Source organism: Hylobates moloch, unplaced genomic scaffold (genome assembly GCF_009828535.3).
Source record: "Hylobates moloch isolate HMO894 unplaced genomic scaffold, HMol_V3 SCAFFOLD_4, whole genome shotgun sequence".
Classification (NCBI taxonomy): Eukaryota; Metazoa; Chordata; class Mammalia; order Primates; family Hylobatidae; genus Hylobates; species Hylobates moloch.
Window position 1 is genome coordinate 174,272,382 of NW_026652279.1, and position 9,914 is coordinate 174,282,295.

General features: G+C 43.7%; 1 protein-coding gene across 1 annotated transcript in view; it reads left to right on the top strand.

Moving 5' to 3' along the window:
• Positions 1-9,914, top strand: part of TMCO3 (transmembrane and coiled-coil domains 3) — a 56,043-nt gene that overhangs the window by 29,931 nt on the left and 16,198 nt on the right. Inside the window, exons 8-9 of the mRNA XM_032151420.2 lie at positions 1,002-1,007; positions 1,913-1,980. Coding sequence (XP_032007311.1) covers positions 1,002-1,007; positions 1,913-1,980 — 74 coding nt within the window. The remainder of the gene's footprint in view (positions 1-1,001; positions 1,008-1,912; positions 1,981-9,914) is intronic.

The following is a 9,914-nucleotide window of genomic DNA, read 5'->3' on the forward strand; positions in this document are numbered from 1 at the left end:
TGTGCGTGTATGAGAGCTATCATTGTGTGGTTGTATATCTGCATGCACGTGTGGTGTGTGTGCGTGTATGAGAGCTATCATTGTGTGGTTGTATATCTGCATGCACGTGTGGTGTGTGTGCATGTATGAGAGCTATCATTGTGTGGTTGTATATCTGCATGCATGTGTGGTGTGTGTGCATGTATGAGAGCGATCGTTGTGTGGTTGTCATTGTCACTGTCATCATCATTACCACTTCCCCGATCCTTCTTTTCATTCTCCCAACATCGTATTACCAAACGTAAACTACACCTACTTGGGTTCGTGTGGAGAGAGAAGCCAAATGGGAAGAATTAATTTATCCAGAAAGTTGTAGGTTGTGCCACATGTACAAATACATTCCAAGAATATCAGCCAGAAAATAAGGACAGTTGCAAAGTCTAGGGTGCCCTATGAAACTTAAAGTGGGATAGGACTGTAAGCTTGAGTTTGTTTTAAGCCAATATACTATACTTTATGTATGTAAATATTGTGCTTTAGATCTAATCTCCAGAGGCTACCTTTATTACACTTCTTACAGCAATAAGTACAACTGATCAAAAATTAGGGGACCTTTTTGAAACTTCTTTTGGAACCAGATTGAGGTGCTAGGACCTGTCTCGTGTGCTTTATTTCTTCCTTTCCAACCTGTATGCTTTTGGGTTTCTTCTTGCCTTATTGCACTGGCTGGAATGTCCGGTACTTTGTTGAAAAAGATTGTGTAAGAGGACATCTTTGCCTTGCTCTTGACCTCAGAGGGAAGGATTCAGTCTCTCACCGTTAGGTATGATGTTAGCCGTAGGTTTATTGTAGACACTCTGTCAAGTTGAGGCAATTCCCATCTATTCCTAGTTTGCTGAGAGTTTTTATGATGAATGGGTGGTGGATTCTGTCAATTGCTTTTCCTAAACCAATTGATACAATTGTGTAATTTTTCTTTGTTGTTGTTGTTGTTTGAGATGGAGTCCCGCTCTGTCGCCCAGCCTGGAGTGCAGCGGCACGATCTCGGCTCACTGTAAGCTCCGCCTCCTGGCTTCACGCCATTCTCCTGTCTCAGCCTCCAGAGTAGCTGGGACCACAGGTGCCTGCCACCACGCCCGGCCAGTGTTTTGTATTTTTAGTAGAGACGAGGGTTTCACCGTGTTAGCCAAGATGGTCTCGATCTCCTGACCTTGTGATCCGCCCGCCTCGGCCTCCCAAAGTGCTGGGATTACAGGCGTGAGCCACCGCGCCCGGCCGTTGTTGTTGTTTTTGAGATGGAGTCTCACTCTTGCTCAGACTGGAGTGCAGTGTCATGATCTCGGCTCACTGAAACCTCCACCTCCCGGGTTCAAGCAATTCTCCTGCCCAGCCTTCTGAGCAGCTGGGACTACAGGCGTGCACCACCATGCCCAGCTAATTTTCATATTTTTAGTAGAACAGGGTTTCACCTTATTGGCCAGGCTGGTCTTGAACTCCTGACATTGTGATCTGCCCGCCTCAGCCTCCCAAAGTGCTGGGATTACAGGGGTGAGCCACCGTGCCCGGCCTTCTTTTTTAGCTAGTTGACATGATGGATAACATTGGTTTTTGAAAGTTGAACCAGCCTTGCATACCTGGGATAATTCCCTAGGTATATAATTGTTTTTATACATTGCTGCCTTCAATTTGCTAATTTATTGAGGATTTTGGGGTCTAAGTTCGTGAGAGATATTGATGTGTAGTTCTCTCTCTCTTTTTTTGATACTCTGGGTTTTGGTAATGAGTCATACTAGGTTCACAAAATGTTTTGGGAAGTGTTCCTTTCTTTTTATTTTCTGGAAAACATTGTATAAAATTGATGTCAGTTCTTCCTTAATATTTGGTAGAATTCTGCAGTAAAACCCTCTGGGTCATGAGATTTCCTTTTGGGGAGTTTTCTTACAAATTTAATTTGCCTAATAGTCACAATAGATATTCAGAATATCTACTTCATGTTGCTGAGTTGTGGTAGCTTAGCTTTTTGAGGAATTGTTCCATTCTGTCTCAGTTGTCAGATTTATATATACAGAGTTTTTGTGTCGTATTCCTTTATGATTCTTCTGATGTCCACAGGGTCTGTAGTGATATCCCCTGTTTCATTGCTTATATTGATAACTTGCATTGTCTTTGTCTAGGGATTTGGCAATTGTATTAATCTTTACAAAGAATTCGTTCCTTGTTTTATTGATTTTCTTTATTTTGTTGTTGTTTTCAATATCATTAGTTTCTACCCTCACCTTCCTTCTCTCTTTAGGTTTATTTTACTTTTCTTTTTCTAGGTTCTTATGGTATTAACTTAGATTGTTGATTTTAAACTTCTCATCTTTTCTACTGTAAGCATTTACTGCTATAAATTTCCCTCTCAGCACTATTTTAGCCACATCTCATATTTTGATATGTTGTATTTTTATTATCATTTTGTTCAATGAGTTTTAAAAATTTCCTTTGATACTTCTTTGACTCATGAATTGTTTAGAAGTGTTGCTTAATTTCCAAACATCTGGAGTTTTTCCTGATGTCTTTCTGTTACTGATTTGTAGTTTGAGTCCACTGTGGCCCGAGAACATTTTGTATGATTTCAATTCTTTTACGTTTGTTGAGGTTTGTTTTATGGCCAGTGATACTGTCTGTGGTAAATGCTCCAAAGTCACTTGGGAGGAAAAAAAAGTGCATTCTGTTATTGTTGAGTGGAGTTTTTTTTATATATGTCAGTTAATTGCACTATTCCGTGTTCTTGCTGTAGTTGTATTAGTTGTTGAGGGAGATGGTGTTGAAGTCCCCCCTTAGAATTGGATATTTGTCTGCTTCTCCCTTGAGCTCTATCAGCTTTTGCTGTATGTATTTTGGGGCTCTTTTGTTTGGTGCATACACATTTAGGATCATTTTGTCTTCCTGGTGAATTGATCTTGTTACCATTATGTAATATTTCTTTTTTTGTTGTTTTTCAAGACATGGTCTTGCTCTGCTGCCCAGGCTGGAATGCAGTGGCATGATCTCGGCTCCTGCCTCCTGGGTTCTAGTGATTCTCGTGCCTCAGCCTCCTGAGTAGCTGGGATTACAGGCGTGTGCCACCACACCTGGCTAATTTTTGTATTTTTTAGTAGAGACCAGGTTTCGCCATGTTGGCCGGGCCAGTCTCGAACTGCTGGCCTCAAGTGATCTTCCCGCCTTGGCCTCCCAAAGTGCTGAGATTACAGGCGTGAGCCACTGTGCCTGGCCATATTTCTTTTGTTTCTAGTAATTTTCCTTGCCTTGTAATTCACTTTATCTGATATTAATATAATATTAATATTTCGTGGTCAGTGTCTGCAATGGTGTATCCTTTTCATACTTTTCCTTTCAACTTACTTATGCCCTTGTATTTGAAATGCGTTTCTTGTAGAGAACATATTGTTGGGTGGTTTTTTTTAATCCACTCGGCCAGTCTCTGTATTTTAATTGGTGTGTTTAGACCATTTACATATCAGGTAAATATTGATATGTTGCAGCTTAAGTCTGCATTTTATTTGTTTTTTTGTCTTGTTACTCTTTTTCTCTTACCTCTCTCTAGGTTGCCCGCGTGTTTTCAGGGATTCCGTTTAGGCTCATTTATAATGTTTTCAGTGTGTTGCTCTGTGTGGCGTGTTTTCAGGGATTCCGTTTAGGCTCATTTATAATGTTTTCAGTGTGTTGCTCTGTGTGGCGTGTTTTCAGGGATTCCGTTTAGGCTCATTTATAATGTTTTCAGTGTGTTGCTCTGTGTGGTTTTCTTCGTTGCTCTGGGTATTACAGTGGACACACGTAACTTACTGCTGTTTGCTGGAATCCACGTTTTACCACTTCATGTGAAACGTAGAAGCCTTATTTCCACTTAGCTCCCTCCCCCTGCCCACATGTTAAATAGTCACGCACTGCATAATGACATTTTGGCCAGTGATGGGCCACCTGTACAGCAGTGGTCAGGTGGGATTCCATGGACCTGAACAATTCCTGTTGCCTAGTGACGTTGCAGCCATCGTAACGTCGCAGGGCAGTGTAATGCCCCCGTGCTTGTGGTGATGCTGGCACGAACAAACCTGCTGCACTGCCAATCATATAAAAGTCTCACACACCCAATTAGGTATGGTACAGAATACTTGATAACGATAATAAATCACTGTTACTGGTTTATGTATTTACTATACTTTTTATCATTAGAGTGTACTCCTACTTATAAAGAAAAGAGTTAACTGTCAAAACAGCCTCAGGCAGGTTCTTCAGGAGCTGTTCTAGAACAAGCCATTGTCATCATAGGAGACGAGAGCTCTGTGGCTGTTATTCCACCTTCCACCTGAAGACCTTGCAGTGGGACAAGATGTGGACGTGGAAGACAGCAATACTGATGGTGCTGACCCTGTGGCGGGTTTAGGCTAATGTGTGTTTGTGTCTTAGTTTCTAACAAAAAAGTTTAAAAAGTTAAAAAAAAATTAAAATATAAAAAACTTATAGAATAAATAAAAAGAAAAAATATTTTTTGTACAGCTGTACAGTTTCTAAGTGTCATTACAAAAGAGTCAAAAAGTTTTTAAAAACCTTAAAGTTTATAAAGTTAAAAAGTTACAGTAAGTTAAGGTTAATACTGAAGAAAGAAAAACATTTTTAATAAACTCAGCATAGTTGGCCAGGTGTGGTGGCTCACACCTGTAATCCTAGCCTTTGGGAGGCCAAGGTGGGAGGATCGCTTGAGCTTAGGAGTTCAAGACCAGCCTGGGCAACATAGCAAGACCTTGTCTCTACCAAAAAAAAAAAAAATTAGCCAGGCGTGGTGGCACACACCCGTAGTCCCAGCTACTCTGGAGGCAAAGGCTGTAGGATTGCTTGAGCCTGGGAGATAAAGGCTGCAGTGAGCTGTGATCATACCGCCACTCACCAGCCTGGACAACACAGTGAGACACTGTCTCAGTTCAGTGTAGCCTGAGTGTACAGCGTCTGTGGCGTCTGCAGTGGTGCACAGTAGTGTCCGAAGCTCTCACATTCACTCACGCTCACTCCCTGACTCACTCAGAGCAACTTCCAGTCCTGCAAGCGCCCTGTACGGGTGTGCCGTTTTTACCTTTGATGCTATACTTTTAGTGTGTATTTTCTGTGTTGAGATATGCACATACTTATCATTGTGTTACAGTTGGCTGCAGTATTCAGTACAGTCACATGCTGTGCAGGTGTGTGGTCCAGGAGCAGGAGGCTGGGCCAGGCAGCCTGGGTGGGTCTGGGTTTGTGTAAGTGCACTCTGGGATGTCTGCACATGATGAAAATTGCCTCATGATGCTTCTCAGAACGTGTCCCCATTGTGAAGTGACACATGACTGTGTAATTGTTGTCTTTTCCCTACTTTTATTGAATACCACAGCAGATGGTTTTGTAATTTTTACTGCAGACATCAAATAATGATTTTGAAAACTCAGGAGGAAAAGGGTAATCTATTCTCCTCACACCTGTTTTTACCCATTCTGGTGGTCTTCTTTTCCTTCTGATGTTCCAATCTATCTCCTGTAATCATTTCCTCTCTGTGTAGAGAACTTTCTTCAGTCATTCTTTCATAGTTAATCTGCTGGCCACAAATTCTCTAAGTTTTTCTTCATCCGGGAATGGCCTTTGTCCCCGCGTCACTCTGAGGGCATCTCGCGGGATGTGGATTTCCAGGTGGTAGCTCTCCTCATCCAGTGCCTGGGAAGCGCCTGTCCCTGCTCCCGGCTTCTGTGTTCCAGCTATGAAACCTGCTGCCGTTTAGACTTGTGCTTCTCTCAAAGGAATGAGGGGTTTCTCTCTGGCAGCTTTCAAGGTTTTTTCTCTGTCTTTAGTTTTCAGAAATTGTATTACCGTGCATCCCGGAGCAGACTTCTCTGGGTTTGTTCTGTTTGGATTCACTCGGCTTCTCGCGTCTGTGGGTTTATGTCTCTTGGCTAACAGGAAGTTTTCAGCCATTATTTCCTCACACCCTGTTGCAGTCCACTTGTGCTCTCCTTCTGCAATTGCAGCAACCTAGAAATCTGCTCTTTCGTTAGGGTCCTGCGGGCCTCTGAGGCCTTGACCGTCCCCGGTCCGTTTCTCTCTGTTCAGGCGGATGAATTCTGTCTGTCCTCGGGGTCACCGGTTCTGCCCTCTCTCGTCTCCACTCTGCCACTTAGCCCATCCCCAGAGATTTTTGTTATGACTGTATTTTTTTTAGTTGTATAATTTCCACTTGCTTCTTTTACGTAGCCTTTATTTCTTTGCTGAGATTTTCCGGTTTTTATTTGTTTACAGAGAGTGTTTGTGGCCTTTTGAAGCGTTTTAATCATGGCTGCTTTAGCGCCCTCATCAGATAACTCCAGGATCCATTCGTCTGGATGTGAAGTCTGGTGCTTGTCTTTTCTCCTTCAAGTTGTGATTTTCCCGATTCTTAATATGACGAGCGACTTTCTGTTGTATCCTGGGTGGTTCGTGTGTTTATTAGGAGGCTTTAAACCAGTGGCTTCCCTGGGAAGGGGGGTGTGAGGCCTGGCCAGGGGGTTCTGCTTCCTGCCAGGCCCCCAGCCCCGCCCCTGCCCGAACGGCTGACAAGCGCTTCCTCATGGCAGACGGTGGAGTGGAGGAATTTTTTAGTATTTGCCTTTTGCCAGATCTTATGTTAAGTCTTCCCGGCTGTCGGTAGCTCAGCCAGGCAGGCAGGAAAATGGAAGGAATGAACGGCTGTTTACCTGGGTTTACCAGAGGTTCAGCCCAGGCTAGAGCCCCAGCTTGGCCATGCTCTGGCCGTGCAAGCCCTGGCAGCTTGCTGTGAATTGGGGAGGACGTGGGAACGGTGCCTACCTGGTGGACCATGGGAAGACTGAAAGGAAACCAGGCAGGGCACTTAGTGCAGCCGCTGGTGGAAGCAGTGGTTAGAGTTCATTCGCTAAGAGGGTCCTTATGACTGCCATTTTCCTTTGATCCAGATGCCTTTAAATATCAGAAAAATAACGCTTTTAGTCCCAACCCCCAAATCGGAATCAGTTCTTATTCCTTCTGGCCACAATGTTCAACATAAGTTGAACAGCATAATTTGGACAACAGAAGGAAGGGTTGTCATGCTAGCGGGAGATGACTTGACTTCTAGTTAAGAGGTCTGAGCGTTTTCCACGCACAACCAGTTATTCTCAACAGAGGGCGGACTCTCCATGCTAAACAAGCAGAGCCCTGGCAGAGACTGCGGGGCATTTGTAAAGCTCAAATACCACGTTGATCTCACTGCCACTTTCTTTCCAGTTACACGCAGGTCCAAAATTTTGGCATAAGACATTGTCTTAATCAGAACACTTTTAAAGCTTTTTTTTTTCCTTTTTCCAATTCAAAAAATTAATGCAGTACAGGTATTGATCCCACCGAGATTGTTCTAATTCAGTCGTGACACTTCATGTTTACAAAGAGTTAATGACTCGGAAAAATACTCTGTTATGCTATTAAACTTAAGAAACAGAATTAGGCCGGGCACGGTGGCTCACGCCTGTAATCCCAGCACTTTGGGAGGCCGAGGGGGGCGGATCATGAAGTCGGGAGATTGAGATTCATCCTGGCTAACACAGTGAAACCCCATCTCTACTAAAAATACGAAAAGTTAGCCAGGCGTGGTGGCACACGCCTGTATTCCCAGCTACTCGGGAGGCTGAGGCTGGAGAATCACTTGAACCCAGGAGGCAGAGGTTGCAGTGAACTGAGATCGCACCACTGCACTCCAGCTTGGGCGACAGAGCAAGACTCTATCTCAAAAAAAAAAAAAAAGAAACAGAACCAGAATCAGAATTGTAGACCACGTTCCTCATGATGCTAACACAGAGCTCCCATCTGACCCAGCTGTTCACTCCTCGGTACTCACCCACAAGAAACAAAACACACCTCCACATACAGACTGATACACGGTGATGATGGGGGTACAACAGTGCGAATCCAGTGATACCACAGAGTTACACACTCAGAAATGGTTAACATGGTACATTTGATGGTATGAGAATTTCACCACAATGAAAAACTTGTACATGAATGTTCAAGCAGCTTTATTCGTACAGTTAAAAAGTACTAAGAACTCAAATGTCAATTAGATAACAGGTAGGTATACAAAACATACTATATCCAAGCACAGGAATATTATTCAGCCATAATACAGAATGAACATGATTCATCCTATAGCACAGATGAAACACGATGCTTCTGAAAGAACCGGACAAAAAGGCCACACGCTGTGTGATTCCATTCATACCAACGTCCAGACTAGGCCAGTCCAGACAGACAGAATGAATTACTGGTTGCCAGGGCCTGGGGAGTTTGGGGGAGATGGGGAGGAAGTGCTAATGGGTACAGGGTTTCTTTTTGGGGTGATGAAAGTATTCTAACATGGATTGTGGTAATAGTTGTGTAATTTTGTGAATATGCTGGAAACCATTGAATTATGTACTTTAAATGGGTAAGTTGTATGGTAAGTGAATTATATATGATAGCTGTTAAAAATATATACGATATTATTTTAATTAGACATAGAAGAACATGAATAGAGACTAGAAATATATATATATATATATATATAAAACAAGGTGTTAATGATTTTCTACTAGTAGACTAGTAGATTTGTAGTAAGTTTTTTCTACTATATATACTTTTCTGTAATTTAGGAAAACCTCCCTTTCAATTTTAATAACCAGGGAAAATTTATATTTAAAATATCAAAAAAATAAAATTAGTTGCAACATAATAGACTCTGCTTTCTTATTAGGCTTTATTCAGAATTAACCTTGATTATTCCTAGAGGAAAGAACTCTTTCCCTCAAAATATTTCACAGGTAAAGAACAGAACACAGAAAGCTGTAATAAAGAAAAACAGATGTTTATGCCCATATTAAAGACAGAGGCTTATGTTTCTTATCTTATAAAGGTCTCCTGTACCTTAATAAGAAAAATATGAATAACTCAGTTTGAAAACAGGTCAGCAGCAAAGCAGCTATTAGACTTGAGTAAAGTAGGAAGCACGTGACGGCACCGCCCGCCCATCAGACTGGGCACCGTTAGAAGCTGGGTGGTGCCCAGGTTGGGAAGTGGGGTGCCCTGGGCATCATTGTTGGGATGGGAATTGGAGCAACCTCCTGGCGGCCCATCAGACAGTGCCTATCATAGTGGGAGGCGCCTGGCTCCCTTAGTGAGTACCCGCTGCCACCATCAGTAGACTCACAGGCTCCTTGGTCACCGCAGCGCCCAGGAACCAGGATGACCGTGGAGTCAGAGTGAGAACCGGGACAGCCCTTGCATCTGGCTGAGCAAATTATGGGGCGTCCCGCCAGGGAGCCCTTCCTCACCTGTCAGCGGGTCAGACACGTGCTGATGGGAAGCTTGTCCAAATACGCTGAGACAGCCAGAGCAGCTGTGGACACGGTGCACCCCGTATGTGCAGATCAAGAGCAGCACACACATGTGGACCTGCAGGTGGCACGGCGGCGAGCCAGAATTCTGAGAAACTTGTGACGGTGATCATCTTTCAAAGAGGTCAGAGTTGAGTGCACTGTGGCTTCTGATTGGCAACTTTCTGAGCCCTCATCACTGTGCATTTGATGGACACTGTGGGAGTCTTCTGAGAATTAGACCTAAATCCAAACCCTGGGATGGTGGCTGTGGAGAGCTTGTGTAGCCGTTAGGGGCTTGGCGCTGGAGTCAGATACCTGGGTCGTCCCCAGCTCTCTGCGCTGGGCTTGTGGCCTGGAGCAGATCACCTGGTCTCTGCCCCGTTCTTATCTGTGACATAGCAGTGGGGATCGTACAGTTCTTACTGGACTGCCGTAATAGGTGGCACACAGTGCTCTAGGGGCTCAGGATGCAAGGGTGAGCTCAGCATCTGTGACGTAGCAGTGGGGATCGTACAGTTCTTACTAGGATGCCGT